This window comes from Pleurodeles waltl, chromosome 4_1 (genome assembly GCF_031143425.1).
Source record: "Pleurodeles waltl isolate 20211129_DDA chromosome 4_1, aPleWal1.hap1.20221129, whole genome shotgun sequence".
Classification (NCBI taxonomy): domain Eukaryota; kingdom Metazoa; phylum Chordata; class Amphibia; order Caudata; family Salamandridae; genus Pleurodeles; species Pleurodeles waltl.
In genome coordinates, this window is record NC_090442.1 from 333,854,157 (window position 1) to 333,872,320 (window position 18,164).

Genomic DNA, 18,164 nt, shown 5'->3' on the forward strand with positions numbered 1-18,164 from the left:
TGTTGCTTGAAGCCGAATTGAAGCAGAGGAAGCGGAGGCCTCCTGCTCTGCACAGGAAGCGGTCTCTGAGCGGGTCTTCAATGCCAGACTCCGGGCAGCGCGTAACTAACCACTGACAGCCCTGTAAACAAAGCGGGGACAAAACGAGTGCAGCTTTCCCTTTTCTGGTAGTGTTTCCTTTTGGTCTTGGGGCTGCAGGACAGTTCAATGTAATGTTCGCTGCAAGCGATAGCATCCGGGTTTGAAAGGGATTTTCAAACCAACAGCTACAGAAACGGCCGTATTTAATGGATTAAAACATCAAAAGGTTGGTAACTGGCAGCTGTTTAAAAAAATAAAAATATGATGGCGTTCTTTATACTAGTTAGTTTACATTTCCTTCTGGGTGGGCTTAAAACTAGGCTGTACTTAATCGACAACTTCAATTGATATTATCTTCCTTTAGTACTGTCTTCCTGTCTTTCTTTTTTTTTTTTTTTTTTTCCTTTTCTGTATATTGTAGAATTTTGCCAGTATGTTTGTATTTCTTACTTCAGTTGCTGGTTCATTCCCTTGTCTGAGCTTTATCTTTAACAGCTGTTTTTTCTTTTATTTTCCTTCTTTTTTTCTTACCCCTTCTTTTCTCTCGCCTTATTTGTGTTTTTTTTCTTTTGCTCCCTTCAACATTGTTGCTTTTTTTCTAGTTACTATCACTGTTATTAAATGGGGCTGCTTCTTCTTTCTGTCTGGTCTCTTTTTTCATCAGCAAGCTTTAGGAACAGTGAAAGCTTCAAGATAACATATTTGCTTTAAATAAACATGCTGATACCCATCGCTTGCTTTAAAACCCTGAACTAATTGACCTTTAAAAAAAAAAAAAACGTATCCCTGAATTTCAGTGTGTTTTCCATACAATTAACCTAACGCATGCTGACTTGCTTTTAGGAGAAACATTCAGGAATTTAGGAAACCGATTGTTTGGATTACTGACATCACACTCATCCTGTTTTTGTTGCCTAAACATTACTGTAAAAAATGTGTTTGAAGTTCCTGCTGAATTGTTAAACATTGATATAGAAATGCTAAAAGTAGAAATATAGCAAGATGGACAAAAATTAAATCAGACACATATATTTCCTACTTGTAGATTTCATTGGTACATGGTGCAGTGTCTCTGTTAATGTTAAGTATGGTACCAGAATTTCATTTCCAAGATATCGTCTAACATAAATATTATGGGGGGTTATTACAACTTTGGAGGAGCTGTTAATCCGTCCCAAATGTGACAGATATACCACCAGCCGTATTACGAGTTCCACAGGATATAATGGACTCGTAATACGGCTGGTGGTATATCCGTCACTTTACCGTCACTTTTGGGACGGATTAACACCTCCTCCAAAGTTGTAATAACCCCCTGTGTCCTAAATGTTTTCGTAAAAACATTATCTTATTGGATTCACTAATATAAAAGCTACACCGACTGTGCCAATATTTATGTAAATAAGATGGAGTACACAATATTTGTCAGACAAAAGTTCTGCATACAATAGTTGGATACACCACTTGCAAAAGTAGTCAATTGCAAAAAACTCACGTTTTCGTTATGTATCCTGATCAAGAATATTGTGCTTCTCTGTGAGACCACATCACAAGCACATATAGCCTAAAATACTGCAGAAGTGGTGACGTGTTATTGCTTCCGAAATTCACTTACTTCATTTCTCATTTATTTAGCAATTTTGGGTCGTCATGTGTCTGATATTGATTAGTATGTAATAACAATTTTGAATTAAGAGCAGTTTTGCATGTTTTGTTTACAATTCTTTTTTAAGATGTTACTTTCTGCAAATTGGGTAACTTCATATGGAACAAGTGCATGCTTCCAGAACAAAGTACTGCCTCATTTGATATAATGTTCCAGCATATAAAGTATGTACAGTTTAATACCCAATCTGGCACATTTAATGAACATGGTAAACGTTTATGAGGATGTTTGTCAACATATGTATATGTTAATTCATGAATTCGTGAATCTTACAGCACATATATTAGGAACTAAGGGCTAGATGAACTAACATTAAGAACACCGATGTCCTAATTGTGATTCTCTCTGAATCACAATTAGGAAATCAGTATTCCTAATGTATGAAACTCCTTTGAGTTTCAGTAGCAATTCCTAGGGGGTCACAAATACACCTACCTCATGCATATTAATAAGGTAGGTTGCAATTTGCGAGCCATTAGGAATCGCAGCCATCACAGGGATGGTGGCCCATTTTCCTTAAAAGGAGACAGGTTGTGTTTAAAAGAAAAAATGATATTCATTTTCAATTTTTAAGAGTAGGCAGTAGCCGTGGGACCACTGCCTTCTCTTAAAAATATTATTATTTACATTCTTGAAGGGGAAGGGGTCCCTTGGGGAGTGGGTTACCACCAGTTTAAAACTGGTGCTAAAGTATTACTGTTTTGCGACTGGAATTAGTTCTCAAATCAGTAATTCCTACTATACAGATTCAGTATTTGGAAGAGACAACCTAAACACGCGCCTACCAAATACTGAATCTCAAAAGCAAAATGTGATTCGGTAATAAGTTACCGAATCATGTTTTGGCTTTTGTACATTGAAAAAAGTATTTTTCCATTCAGCCATTTGAGACCGGAAAAATGTTTTGTACATCTGGCCCAAAATCCTCTCTAGGCACAAACATGTAAAAGTCTATAAAGATTGAGGACAGGCAATACAGTCAGTTTAGGTATTCATTATGTATTTCATGGCATACAATGGTTGATTTAAACTGAAATTTTATTAATGATCAGAGAATGTTATCTTTTTGAGATTTTATTTAAATTTTCCTGGGAAATAGTTGAAATAATGCCTAGGAAATCAGTGGAGGTGGAACGTCTATGGGTTTCTCAGAAAAGCATTTTCATTGCATTAATGTGGCATTGATAAATCAAATGCTATGGCTTGTAGTAGCGGCAGGGACAGATGTGGTGACTCAAAAATTATGCATGCTCATGGGTTTTCATTGGATTTCAGACAAACTACCCCAGCAATTTCTGAAGTGAATCAAAGCAAAATGGATTATTAAATCAAAGCTGCAAAGACATTCATTCAACTGAGTGGAATCACTTTTCATTAATATTTAAATGTATGTTATATTGATTTGTATATCCAGCCAATTGGGCAGGTGGGTAGGTTTGTGGCCCAGGGTGCTTATACAAGCAGCCAGGTCTTCAGCTTCTCGTGGAACTCAAGAAGTAAGGAATAGGCTCTGATGTGTTGAGGGATATTGTTCCATTTCTTGGGTGCGATGTAGGAGAATGAGCGTCCTCCAGCTTTGTTTTGTGGAGGCAGGGAATGTGTGCAAATCAGAGTGAGGCAGAGTCTAGGTGTGTGGTGGGTTGGTGACAGTGTATGCTGCTGTTCTGGCATTCTGGTCCTGTGTTCTGTAGGGCTTTGTATGTGTGCGTGAGAAGTTTGAATTCACTGTGCTTGTGATTGGGAAATCAGTGAAGCTTTGTGAAGTGAGGTGTGATGTTGGTTCAATGTGTCAAGTATGGGTCTTGCAGCAGTGTTATGGATGGTTTGGAGTCTGCGAGGAGTTGTTTGGAGATTTCAGCATAAAAAGCATTGCTGTAGTCCAGTCTGATGGTCCATCTGGTGTTCTGAGGCATCCACTTGAAGATTTTTTGTAGCATTCATAGGATGTTGAAGCAAGAGGTGCACACTGCATTGACTTGAGCTGTCATGTTGAGTTTGTCATCTAGGATGATCCCTAGATTCGCATGGTCTGACATCCACGAGGTGGAGTTCCATGGGGAGGTCTTGTTGCCAAACACCAGTACTTCCGTCTTGTCAGAGTTGAGCTGCAGGCAGTTGGTTTGCATCCTGCCTGCTACCATGGTCATGCAGTTGGTGAAGTTGGTTCTAGTGGTGGCTGTTTTATCCCTCAGGGATATGATGAGTTGGGTGTCATTTGCATAGGAGATGGTGGTGATGTCTTGTGATTGGATGATGTTGATCAGCAGTGTGATGTATATGTTGAAAAGGGTGGGGCTAAGGGTCGATCCCTGTGGCACTCAGCATATGGATTTCTTGGTCTCTTGTGTGAAGGGAGGCAGCTTGACCCCATGGGTTCCTCCCGTGAGGAAGGAGCAGATCCATTTGAGAATAGATCCTTGTATGACAATCTTGTGGAGTCTTCTGATGAGGGTGTTATGGGAGACCGTGTTGAAGGCCGAAGAGTGGTCAAGCAGGATGAGGGCCACTGTTTCTCCTCTGTCCAGGATGAGTAGAATGTCATCAGTGGCTATGAAGAGTGATGTTTCGGTGCTGTGGTTCTTTCTGAATCCTGATTGAGTGCTGTCAAGAAGATGGTGAAGTTCAAGATGGCTAGTGAGTTGCTTGTTGATGACTTTCTCAATCACTTTGGCTCAATAGGGAAGAAGGGAGATGGGTCAGAAGTTGTGCATTTGATTCAGGTTGTCTATGGGCTTCTTGAGGAGGGCAATGATTTCTGCAAGTTCACATTCTTCTAGGAAAGTGGCAGAAGAGATGGAAGTGTTGATGATGTGAGTCAGGGTGCTGCTGATTGGTGATGTTTCTAGGTTGTAGATGCGGTGGGGGAAGGGTCCGTTGGGGCACCCTCAGTGGATGGTCCGCATGGTTGCCACTCTGAGGGTTGTTCATTCAGTCAGTTGGCTGTCTTGGTTGATGGTGGGTAGGTTAGCAACAAGTTATTTGGAGTTGGGTTGGTGTGCGAAGCTGCTGTATATGTGTGCTAATAAGTGGTGTTCCCATACTATGTGCAAGCTTGCTGAGGTATTTGCAGGGGTGTAATACAAGCACCTGCAGCCCCTGGGGCTCACGGACACCCTCAACTCTTCAGGGGCCACAAACTCTTTATAGGTGGGTCCGTTCCACCCCAAGGCCAATGAATATCTGTCAGAAATGGGAGACTCAGGTGCCCCAACTTCACATTTTGTAGGGGGTCATCATTTTACGTTACACCACCAGAAAGTAAAACAGGGCTAGCTTCTTGATCACATATTCTTCTGACTGTGCAGAATCCTTCTCTAGTGTTTGATGGGGCCTTACTGGTTCCAGTCAAATGGTTCCACTAATTGTTTTCACATTTATGTTTATTTTTTCTCATTCAGTACTAACCTCCAAATGATTCATTTATCTAATATATCTGCACAAAGGCCAGATCAATTGTACTGGCATAATATTGAAATGCAGAGCTCCATTGCTTCCTTTCATATTCTTTAGTATACTTTTGATTCCCCTGTGACTAACCCCCATAACCCTCCAACCCTGTGCTTGGTGGGAGTTGGCCGCAGGGCCTGTCTCTCTGGGTATGAGAATAGGTGTGAGAGTGTGTCTTTGGGTGTGGGAGTGTCTGGGTGTGAGAGTAGGTGTGAGAGGGTGTCTCTAGGTGTGAGAGTGTTTCTATGAGTGGGTGTGTGTGGGTCTATGAGTGGGTGTGTGAGAGTCTGAGAGGGTCTGTGAGTGGGTGCATGAGTATCTGATTGTGTCTGTGAGTGGGTTTGTGAGTGTCTATGTGGATGTGTCAGTAGCTATGTGAGTGCCACAAAGGAACCTCAACTGCCCTTTTATCCAACAAGAGTCCACAGTTTTGCACAAAAATATCTACCCAAGTGTAGTTCTCTCTGTCTCTTTGGGTAAATGTCTAGTACGTATTCTACACTACAGCTGCGTAGTGGGCCACAAGGAAATGTCTCCAGCGACCTTGTGTGCGTTTGGCAATATGGTTGTGACTGTGCGTCTTTCGCAAAAATTCTGTGATAACATGAATCTTCCTATAGAGAGGCCAACAAGACTACAAAGATGCACATCTCCACCAACCACGGTCAGTCCTCTTATCTACATAATGTAAGTAGTTCTTTGCCTTGTGGAGATGTCTTCAGATCCCTTGGCATCAAGAACGTGCCAGTGGAAAATGAACTGGGGAACCCTTTGGTAAGCTGTCCATCATCCTGATAAAAGGGGGAAGCCCTTTTATTATTTATAGAAACGGGGGAGAGGGGCTGGGTGGCTCCCTCCCCTGGCCGATCTCGGCCCTGGGGACCCCATCCTCTGGGACCCACCACAATTCAGTGGGAGAGGGGGCCACGCAGTCCCTCTCCCAGAGCCAATTCCGGCCCCAGGGACCTCATTCCTCTGGCCCAGCCTTGTCTCCTGGGTACCCCCAGGGCACCCAGTGTGCATGGTGGAGGCTGTGGGGGGAGCCTCAAGGCCCCTGCAGGGACCCCATTTCCCAGGCCTCACACAATTCAATGGGGGACAGAGAGCCATGCAGCCACCCTCCTCTGACCGATTTCGGCCCAGGGGACCCCATCCCCTGTGGCTCACCACAATTCAGTGGGGAAGGGGCCATGCAGCCCCCTCTCTGGGCCGATTTTGGCCTTGGGGACCCCATCCCTCAGGGCCCTGCCTTGTCGCCTGGGTGTCCCCCAGGGCACCCAGTGTGCACGATGGGGACCACAGGGGGAGCCTCAGACCACCTGTGGTCCCGACCAGCTCCTCCCCTCCGACGGGTGCCAGCATTTCTGTCACACATAGGGAGCTGCTAAACATGCAGTACCACAACTATCAAGAGGAGGAGAAAGGTTTTTAACACTAAGGAGAAGAGGCGTCATTGTACATTATGAAACTCAAGACTAAACACCCAGGGGGTTTGAACCTGGATGAAGAACTTTATGTACCTATCTAATGATCAAATAAAATTAAAGATGAAAGGGTTATCATTGCAATAATTTCGAGATATCAAGTAAAAATAGGTATAGAAAAAGAAAAAATGTGAATTGGCAAAAGATGTGTTGAACACATGTAAGGTCACCAATCTCACTAAGAGGTTAAACTCAAATGAATAATGTCATCATATTAAAATGAATAATCATTTTAAAACGTTGAATGTTTTGAAAATATCATTAGAATGTAGCATAATTAGTAAATATGTGCTTTATTTCTTTGTTTTACACATTATTGGAGCTGGGTTGACCTCCCAAAAGCGCCAGCAAAAAGTGTGTGACCTTGCGACCGTTTTGTCAATAAATATATATATATATAGAGAGAGAGATAGATAGAGAGAGTAGAGAGAGGGAGAGAGACAGAGAAAGAGAGAGAGAGAGAGAGAGAGAGAGAGACTGAGAGAGAAACATATATATAGCTATAGATAGATAGCTATAGATAGAGATGAATATCCATAGGTGTTTTATCTGCTTTAGCTTCTTGTGGGCAAAGCCATATTTTTTGCACCAGTGCCCCAAACTATTCCAATGTAAACCAATTAAATTCCTTTAAATAATCAAACAATTCTTGAAAGTGAGAAATGTTCTTAATATTGACAGTGTTTATTTGTAAAAAACATGATATTCCTGCAGGTGGCATATGGACAGGTACAAATCCATTAATGCAACACTGCCTCTTTATTATTTCTTGAATAGGAAAATAATAGTTTGTTTGCTTGTTCATTTAGATACTTTGTTTAGCTCTGTGATGGACCATTTTGGTTGCTTCCACTGCTCTGGAAACACTGTTACCATGTAGTGAAGTTTAAACAAAGCATGTTTCAGACAGCAAAAATTAACAGAATGAGCATTCAAAGGTAAATGTTGACAGATGATATTTCCTTCCTGGGGGACACAGAAGCCCCAGTAGCAAGCTCAAACCTGCTGCAAATACCAGGCACCATAGCTTGGTTGCCAGCCAGAGAATAGAGCGCTAGTAGAACAATCTAAGCTTCTTCCTCAGATCATACTTGTGGTGGAGTGTCCATTCCATATAAGAGTAAATAAGGCTCTTGATGAATTAAAGACCACCTGCGCCTCAACAAATCTAATTGTAATACATGAGTAAAGACAATATCTCCACAATACTCTTTTGAAAGTGACGCACTGACCCAACTGAAAACCTTAGATATGACAGTACAGCTACCACATGGCTAGTGCTGGACTGGCAGAGGCAGTGCCGCACTGAGGGCGCTAGCTAGAAAATTATAACTACACTTTGACATCTTCATTCCAAAGCACTAACAAAGCAAGGGAACCCAGCCTTACTTACAAGAGTTCCCTTCTCGCTTTCATCCTTTTTCCATCCGTATATACAGCCATCCTTTCGCCGTTATATTCATCTGTCCTTCCTTTCAATTTTCCATCCATCAAACAAGCCCTTCCATCCACCTATCCATGCATATATCCATCATTAATCTATCCTTCTAGACTTTCCTCCATCCTTCCAGACTTACTTTCACTTTTTCTTCCATCCGTGCTCTCATCAATCCATAGATTAGTATATCCATGTATTCCTCCAATCTTTCAACCACTCTTCCATCTTTTCACCATTTTTTTCCCTACCAACTATCAATTCACCAATTCTTTATTTAACTGTTGCATCATCCGTCCTTTCTCCAATTCACTCTTTCACTTTTTTGTCCATAGTTTCATACATTAACCCATCCTTTCTTTTTCCTTTCCATTCATCCTTACTTTCACCCTTACTTTCCTACTTTCCTACACCCTTCCTTCCTACCTTTCACCTTATCACTATTCCCTGGTGTCATGTTTCCTTCCTTCCACCCCTCTTTCCTTCTTCCTCCTTTTTTTTCATTGTGCTTTCCTTCTGCTCATTTTTCTTCACGTCCTTAATTCATCTCTCTTTCTTTCTTACTCCTGATGACTAATTCTGTTTGCCTATTTCCCTCTATCCATTTCACCTATTTTTATAATTTTCTATTTCCCCATAATTGCACTTGGCTCGCTTAGCAGACATGGCTAATACCCCTCACCTCTTTCATTGGATTCACTTAAGTGTAATTTATGATTTTTTTTCTGCTGATGAACAGAGAGAAGAGGCCCATAAACAATAAAGCAAGTTTTAGCGAGACCTTGTTTAGCAGCACATCGGTCTTAGTGGTCACCCCTTGCTTTAGCTGCCACTGTGAGTCATTGAGGCATTGAGTTTGCACCATGTAAGACCTTGATGCAAATTTAAGTACAAGCTGCACTCAAGTGGATATACCTTTGTTTCGAATTGAGGCTTAACATCAAAGGCATGAAGCATATATCTTCCTTCAAGGATGACAGCGAGTGGTAGATCTGCAGACAATGAATTTAATTCAGTCAGATTAGTCATAAACCAATAATCACCTTGTTACAGCTTGGTTCAATATAATCCAAATAGCAAATGCAAAGACAAGCTATTTAAAGATAGTCATATGCAAATTGAATAATATTCAGTTCCCCTGAAGGGAAGTTCCCTAAGCTAAGCTAGAGTTTTAGGAGAGACTGTGGAAAATTAAGCAGCAGATGTCAGCAAGTTAAGCTCTAAAGGCAGGACTTCTCTGCTGCCTTCGGCACCGTTTGCCACCACACACTCATCAAGAGACTGCACCAGATTGGAATAAAGGGAGGTGCACTGACATGCATTGCATCATTCCTCATGGGGTGCATGCAAGGAAAATGCCTCCCCCTCACCTCAGAACCCACCAGCACCACCTGCGGCGTCTTTCAAGACCCATCTCTCAGCCCCACCCTCTTTAACACCTACATGATGCCTGAAGCTGACATCGTCAGAACCCACGATATCAACATCATATCCTACGGCGCCAACACCCAGCTCATCCTCTCACTCTCAACAGACCTCACCACAACCAAGACCAACTTCCGGACAGAAAACTCACAATGCAATGACAGATCAACTCAGGTTCCATCTCATGCTTCCACATCCTCTGTATGCTCTGAAGAATCTTCTAATGGCTCCACTTAAGCACAAGAAAAACAGTCATGCAAGCCCTAATCTCCAGCCATCTGGACTACGGCAACACTATGTAGGAACTAGCACCAAACTCATGAGAAGAATCCAGACGACACAAAACACAGCAGCCAGACAGATCGTCAACCTTCCCAAACAACCTCACATCACCCAGCACCTGAGTGTCCTCCACTGGCTCCCCATCCAGAAAAGATGCCAATTCAAACTGCTGACACACGCCTACAAGGCCCTCCACATCCAGGGACCAGCTGACTTGAACCACTATATGAACTTTCACCAGCCAGCCAGAAACCTTCCCTCCACCTCCCTGGCCTTAACTAAGATACTGCTCATTCTCCGCAGTCACAGCAGATGCCTCTCCTTCTCTCACTTCACCTCCAAGTCCTGAAATGCCCTCCCTCTCCAACTCAGATCATCACCCTCACTGACAGACTTCAGGAAAACACACAAGATCTGGCTCTTTAAATAAAAGCCCATTAACCCAGCACCTGGGCACCCTCACGGGTGATAAACTCTGCTCTATAAATACAGCTTGGTTGATTGATTGATTGTCTGATTGAGAACCAAATGAATGCTTATTCAGGCAAGGAAGAATAGATTTGCTCTAGAGCCAAACTCTACCAGTGGGGAAGATTAAGTACGGAGTCTCAAGAGGGGAAGGGGCATCTTCTTGGGGAAGAGTAGAGAGGAGCATCTTCATTCCGAAATCTGAATCAGATTAATTTATCAAAGCATAATTAAATGTACAGAGGCATATTTATCAAGTAGTTATGTTGCCCTTGCACCCCGCAAAGAGGCCTCAGGGTGACACAAACACTAAGTTAGATTGAGAAAATTACTGTCAGACCTGTGAATGTGTCAAAATGCTACTCTGTAACAAGAAGAAATCTTTATTTCTCCTTGTTTATCTTCTTTCTATGAGTGCTGCATTCTGCAGCACACATAAAAAGAGGAAAACGCCCCTTCCTGCACAAAAACAAACCTGTCTTCAATGCAGGAACCTTTGCACTGTATTATTTTAAATATGGTGCATTCTTACCCTTTTACGCAGCCAGCAAGGTGACTTGCTGCACTGCATGAAATATTGGCAAATGTACCCCATTATTTCTAAAACAAAGTACAACTTCCTATAGTTCCCAAGAGTCAGGAACCAATCAAAATCTAGCATTTCACCATAGAATGTCTGCCTTCTCCTTCCCAGGCATCACACAGAGGAAGCACACAGCTGCATGCCCTTTAGAAGATATTTTGTACTGGCTGAAACATTATGGTCAGACCGTCTGTATGACACCAATTATTCAGTTACAGTAAAACAGGCAATTATACATTTCCCCAGAGATTAAAAGCAATAAAAGCATTAACTATTCAAAATATTGCAGTTAGATTGGCTCCTGAAACGAAAATTAAGAGTGAGATAACACACAGTAGCCAAAAGCACGGCAACGATGTTAGCAGAAAATATTTAACCGTAGCCTACATTTACTATGGCCAACTTAACGTGAACATATCTTAACCATGGTTGCCTATAGCATGGAAATCGCTAACTATGATAAAACGTAACATGGAAATCACAATTAAAATTTGTGTATCTAACGTGCAATAGCATAACTGTTAAGCAAAGCGAATAATAGTGACAACGAGGATTCACAGAGTCTCTGCTTCCGCTCTAGTTGAATGGGAGGCAGCTTCCATAGTCCAAATGATCTCCTTAGTTTATATCCACGAATGGAAATAGAACCTCATTATGGGTGGACGTGTCAAGCCTACAGGGGAATGTGAAGTAAATAAAACTATCTGGTGAAAATAGGGTAGACAATTACAGGTACAAAAATATTCGACCCCCTTTATCCATTTCACCTTTGGGTTGCCTAGAAATTAAAAGGTCCCATTTGGGCACAAAATGCACACTTCCTAAAGCCCAATTTTACACGGCAGTGAGCACCATTCTGAATTTCAAAGCTTGGAATGAGGGATACTTTGATACTTGCAGGGCTATTCTTTAGTTCTGTAAGAGTGCACATTTGTAGCATGTGCTATTTCCCTGCATGAGTCTCTGGCTCAATTTATGTGGGCAAAAACATTTAGGCGTGTGGCCCTTGCAGTGGTGGCTCAAGTCTGTTAAAGTTTTCATGCAACTGCAAGGAGCAGTCGTCGTTCCGTATGTCTGAGATCTGCAAACTACTTTCTCATGCACGAGTTGTATATATAACTGATATATATATACACCGTCTTTCTAGTTACAGTTGAATAAGGAAGCAACACGTATTTTCAGTTCATTATTCTTAATTTGGTCAAAGTCCAACATTTATATTTATCAACTATGCTGTTAGGTTCAAAAGCATTTTGGCTGCGAACAAATTTCCAGCCTCAATGGCTTTTCCTGTTCTAATTTCCTTAGAAAATATCAGCCCTTCTACCGACTGGAGAAGTGAATTAAGCTTTCACAGATGTTTGTACAGTTAATCGGATTTGCCTTGATGGCACAGTGCCCGAAAATTCACAAACGTCCAGTGATTTGTAAAAGCAAAATAGTTTATGTAACATGAAGAAGGTTTACTTTCCTGCAAATATTTTTTACAACTATAGAAAGCTTTTCATTCAGGGTCCAAATATATTTAAGTTCTTTAGCGTTGGGGGGGGGGGGTCTTGGAAAAGGCAATGTTCCTCTAGAGCTCCCACAATGAGTCTCGATGAAACGGGGAAGGTACAGGAACTCACTAACCGGATCATGTAGTTGACGAATCGCTAAGACTAGATATGATGCTCTTGAAAGGTTTTGTAATAGCATTGTAGGATTAGGTAAACCTTGAATCTAATTCACGGCCCAAACCAGGGCAATTCTTGGAACAGGAATCTGGGTAGTATTTTCTTGTAGGACCAGACGAGTAGGTGTGATTGCTTCAGCCAGCACAGATTTTTCTGGAACTGTTGGCAAAGTGTTCTGGCATGTACCAAGAGTTTAGTTGCCACGTACACCCTAGTGTTACCTAATAATCAATACCCTTTTTCATTGAAGCAAAAATAAGACATTTTAAATGTTCAAAACAGAACATTATTTATGCACTGACTATGACACATACTCATTGTAAACCTATGGATACCAGTGTTGCATTTTTGTTTGCACTAAGCACTACCAATGAACAATAAGCAGTCCTCTTCCACTAGGTTTTACTTTTGATGGAACTCTTCTATAGGGTGCAGTCTAACCCTTAATGCAGACTTTGATCAATGCATTCAGTAGTTTCTCATATTTATTGAGTTTTATTGATTGTATATCATTTTTTCGATCTAATAATAATCACATAAAGGGCAAGGGAAATGTTTTGATTTTGTCCAGAGCCCTATAAACTATGATGAAAAGAAAGGACAATTGCTAATTGTAATGGACATACCGTGAAACCACAGGGAGTGTTTTGTTCTATGTTCTGCTTTAAAGATTTATTCTTGTGACTTTTTAGAGCACAGATCTAGCACCAAGTTAAACAGGAGTGCTCTTTTATGTACTCTTACAAGCCTTTGTTAATTGGCCCCAAACTGTCCAGTCTTTTCTATTTGTACTAACTACTATATGCAAATATTCCAATTTTATTCCCATTTTAGTCAAATGTTTCATATTTTGGAACCAACAAACAAAGGTGTTTAAGAGCACTTGATAGAGTTTTACAGAAGTACTACTTTATGTTCTCAAATAAAAGCCTTTGCAAATAAATCCCATCATATCTGAAATATTGAGAGTAGCTATGTTGTCTTCCTTCACTAAAGGCAAAGCTAGAATTTGTGGAGTTAGAGTGATTGGATCTCAAAACATATGGAGATTTTGATGGTAATGAGCACCACACTCCATGTGTAAGAGATTTGAACTCAGAGAACCAGGGCATACCAATTACAATACTGAATTGCGAGTCATGTATGAGGTCAAATTCAATGTGTTTTCTAGCTTACAATAAATTACTGTAACAGCATCAAAGTAAGAGGTGATATGATTGCATGTCAATTGTATGTCAAAACCGGCTCATCTACCAATTGTAATATTTCATCTTACTAAGAAAAAGTAAGATAAAAATACTTCTTACATTTGAATCTAGAAGGAATTTGAGAGGGAGGCTTGCTCATTATTAAAATGTAAGTTGTTTTTTATTTACATAAGTCAGTGTACAGAATTAATGGATGTATAGACTTGTATCAATCTTGACGACTGTATGCATTAACTTAATTTGTTTTGTGCCATCACAGACAAAAACAACCATATCTTTGCCAGTCATAGTATTATATCAAAAGCATAATCCATTCAAAACTACTAGGCCACATCCCTGCTGAACCTGATCAAAAGCAGCCCTAGATGCATTTTTCCCCTACTTTAACTCATCGGTGAGGGGGAATTTCAGTTTCTTTGGCATAGTAAACATAGGACTTATGCCTAGGCAAACCAGTGCCACTTAGTGTCAACTGATGAATAGAAATACTACTATCATTTTGGAATACCGGTAAAATGATCTGGTTGCAAACAATTCCATAATTTTCAATTGTAATGTTGTTATTAAGGACAAGAATCAACCAAAAAATAAATCAGTCTTGGGTACATTTCAGAAAACACAACCCACTGTGAATTGCTAGGCCGCTTCCTCTCTAAATAGGAAAGAAGGCTACCACAGATGAGTTAGTAATGCATGATATGGCTCTCTGACCCTCTCAAACACAGCAATACAGCAAGATACAGACCACAGCTGGTACACAGAGGAACTCAGACTGGTGAAACGTCACTGCAAATAACTGCAGTGCAAATGGAGGATGACATAGTTCAATGCAGACAGCAGCACATTGAAATCTAAGTCGCTATCCCCAGATGCCTCCAACTCGGTCACTCCCTGGCAGGCCCCCGCAACAATCTTTCAATTCTTTAGCAACAAAATCACTGCCATTTACAGCAACTTCAGCTCGCAGCCGGACCTGACTCCCCCTTGCCAAACACCTCCATGACATTATTCAGGTAGCCAATGCTAACCACATGGCCTGTCATAACCCCAGAAAAAGGCATCACCCCCATGAAGTCCATCGACTCAGGGGCCCCACCGGATCCCTGCCTCCACCACACCTGCTCTACATACTACAACCCATCAGCATCATTCTCACACTCATTCTAAATGCCACCACCTCTTCCATGACTTACTACACAACAACTAGAGCCTAACCTCCCTGCTACTATTCGCACCAACGGTCTTACTGAAAATAATTAATAGAAACCTCACCAAATACCTAAGCGACCACCAGTTCCTTGTCACCACTCAAGCTTCAGACCCAAACTCAGCATGGAATCTGTCTTCATTGCCACCAGTGATAGCATCTGAAGTCTTGACAGAGGCGACATAGCTGCCCTCATCCTCTTGGACATCTCTATAGCATTTGACACAATCTCCTACCCCATCCTCATCCATCATCTACATGACATTGGAATCCAAGCCCCTGTACTTTGATGGGTTTGCTCCTTCCTGACTGAAAGGGTCCAGTCAGTGAGCATGGCACCGTACACCTCGGACAACTATGACCTCATCTGCGGAGTTCTGCTAGGATGCTCCCTAGCCCCAACCCTCTTCAAAGCATACATGATCTCTCTTGCCAGCATCATCCACTATCACAACATCAACATCCTCTCCTATGCCAATGACACACAACTCATTCTCTCCCTCACAGAAAAGGCACCTAGTACCCAGATCAGGGAGGTAGGTGGCAAGTGCGCCTAACTCCTTATTAGCAGGGTCACCTAAATGGTGATGTCTGTTAGTGGGTGAGTGTGTGCATGGTAAGGGCAGCCCTCTGGGAAAGGGGGAGGGGACATATTCTCAGGGCACTACATTTCTCACAATCACCAATAGAAACGTTAGTGTTTGTGATTCATCTCATATATTATTCACTCAAGTATGTGTACGTTTACAATGGCTACTTCTGGATTTTGAATTGTCTTTCTTTTCATCTCTTACAGCTTCCGTTTTACATTCATACCTTTTGGATCTTCTCAATCTTAGCCAGACATCATGGATGATTTGGAGCGCCGTAGAGAGCTCAGAAGGCAAAAGCGTGAGGAGATGCGCCTAGAAACTGAAAGGTAATAATATGGTTTTCTAGCACATATGACTGAGCACGCCTATTACTTGTGGTTCTAGGTTTTATATTATTTTACAGTTAGCATATTTCATTTCGTTTTTGTGTGCCCATGTGTTTTATTATGGTGTTTTGTGTATTGATTAACTCTGGATCACAGTTCCACAAATTGTAATAGTAATGGTAAGAAAATCGTTTGCTTCGGGCTAACTTAATAAAAATAGATGGGGCTTTTGCAAATTGCGAAAAAAGAGGACTCACCACTCAGCAGAGGAAACACAAATAGTATTTTTCAGATTATTTTGAGAATGTGATCATTTTCATGCCAAAGTAACTTTCAATTTCAGGGAAACTATGGCAAACTCAACGTTAGTTAATGCCAGCAGTAAACAAGGTATATTCTTTCAGAATTTCTGTTCATTTTTATTTCCTTAATGCCTGCATCTACATTGTCACCCCTTTTTCCTAGCTGTTGATTTTGTACGGTTTAATGAGCACTACTAGACCTATCCACCCTCTCCCTTTCTGCTGTAGTTTAACATAAGAAATGCTTTTATATTTTTATGATAAATTACAGATTTAGCATTATAAAAAGGCAAATGCTACTTGGTAATCAAACAAACAAGGTACTTATAATAACATAAAAGGATGAAAAAAAGGCCACTAGACTACAGAATACCTGAATCATAAATTAACCATTTATATGTAATATTGCTACAGGTAGAATTCCATATATTTCAGGTCAATGAAGAGCAATTTATTTACAATCAGATGACTTAGTTATTAATCTATTAATTTGCATATCAATCACCAAACAAAAATGGCATCTCTCGAAATATTATCGTTTTCAAATGTATTATAAACCAATCAATCAATCTGTCAATTTTAAAGTGCTTCTTGGTACCTGTGAGGGTATCCGGGTGCTGGCAGGCACCAGTTAATTAGCTAAAAAGCCAGGTCTTCAGGGACCTTTGGAAGAGGAGCTGAGGTGTCTGGTTGGCTGACAGAGGTTCAGGTGGTGGTCCAAGTAGGTTGGTCCATAGTTGTGTAGGGACTTGTATGCATAGGTCAGGAGCTTGAACCGGCATCTTTTCTGTACAGGGACCCAGTTAAGTTCCCTGAGGTAGGTGGTGATATGGGTTTGTCTAAGAAGATTCAGGATGAGTTTAGCTATGCCATTCGGTATATTAGGTAGTCTTCAGAGGAGGTGAGCTGCTATCCCTGCATAGAGAGGGTTGCCATAGTACAGTCGGCTGAAGATAAGAGCCTAGGTGATGGTGCATCTTGAGCTTTGGAACAGCCATTTGAAAATCTTACAAAGCATGCAGAGAATGAAGAAGCAGGAGAAGAAGATGGAGTTCACCTGAGTCATCATGGTTAGCTTGTTGTCCTGATGATGCCTGGTCAGTTGGGGTAGGAGTAGGTTCGAGTTCTGAGGGCCACCAGGATGCATTCCATGAGGAGCTTTTGTTTCCGAAGATCTGTATCTTGTCCATGTTGAGCTGCAGGCAGTTGTCCTTTGTCCAATTGATGACATCTCTCATGAAGTTGTGGAAGTTGATTGTGGTGTTGATGGTGTCTTTGGAGAGTCATGTGTCGTTAGCATAGGATTTGATGTTCAGTCTGTGGGTTTTGAAGATGCTGGCCAGATGTGTTATATAAGTGTTGAAGAGGGTGGGGCTGAGTGAAGTTCCTTGGGGCACTCCATGGATGATTTCCTTGGGTTCAGAGGTGAAGGGGGAAAGGCAGACTTTTGTGTTCTTCCAGTAAGGAAAGAGGCTATACATCTGAGAGCAGCTCCTTGGATGCCTATTTTGTGCAGCCTTGTGATGAGAGTGTGGTGACCATATCTAAACTGCTGAAAAGTCTAGGAGGATCAGAGCTGCAGTTTTTCTTCGGTCGAGTAGGACTCAGATGTCATAGGCAGCCATGATGAGGGCTGTCTTGGTGCTGTGGTTGCTGTGGAATCCTGATTGGGAGGAGTCGAGTAGGAGGTTGCATTCCACATGTGGTTGATGGCTTTTTCTAATACTTTTGCTGGGAACAGGAGAAGGGAGAGTGAGTTTTTGAGTTTTCTGGAGTCTGCCAATGGTTTCCTTAGCAGGTCGTTGACTTTTGCATGTTTCCAGTCCTCGGGGAAGGTGGAGTGGTAATTGAGGTGTTGAACAAGGTTGTGAGTATGTGGCTTATTTGGGATTTGCCTAGGTTGTCACAGAGTTCTTGTGCAGAGGTAATCTTTTTGTTGCAGCTGAAGGGTTGGAGAATTCTTTGATGTTGTTGAAGAGTT

At 41.5% G+C, this 18,164-nt stretch overlaps 1 protein-coding gene across 4 annotated transcripts in view; it reads left to right on the top strand.

Moving 5' to 3' along the window:
• Window positions 1-18,164, top strand: part of CALD1 (caldesmon 1) — a 519,621-nt gene that overhangs the window by 207,250 nt on the left and 294,207 nt on the right. For all 4 annotated transcript variants that reach the window (XM_069228452.1, XM_069228449.1, XM_069228451.1 and 1 more), the window contains exon 3: window positions 15,759-15,881. In XM_069228452.1, the coding sequence (XP_069084553.1) occupies window positions 15,811-15,881 (71 nt within the window). In that variant the 5' untranslated portion in view covers window positions 15,759-15,810. The remainder of the gene's footprint in view (window positions 1-15,758; window positions 15,882-18,164) is intronic.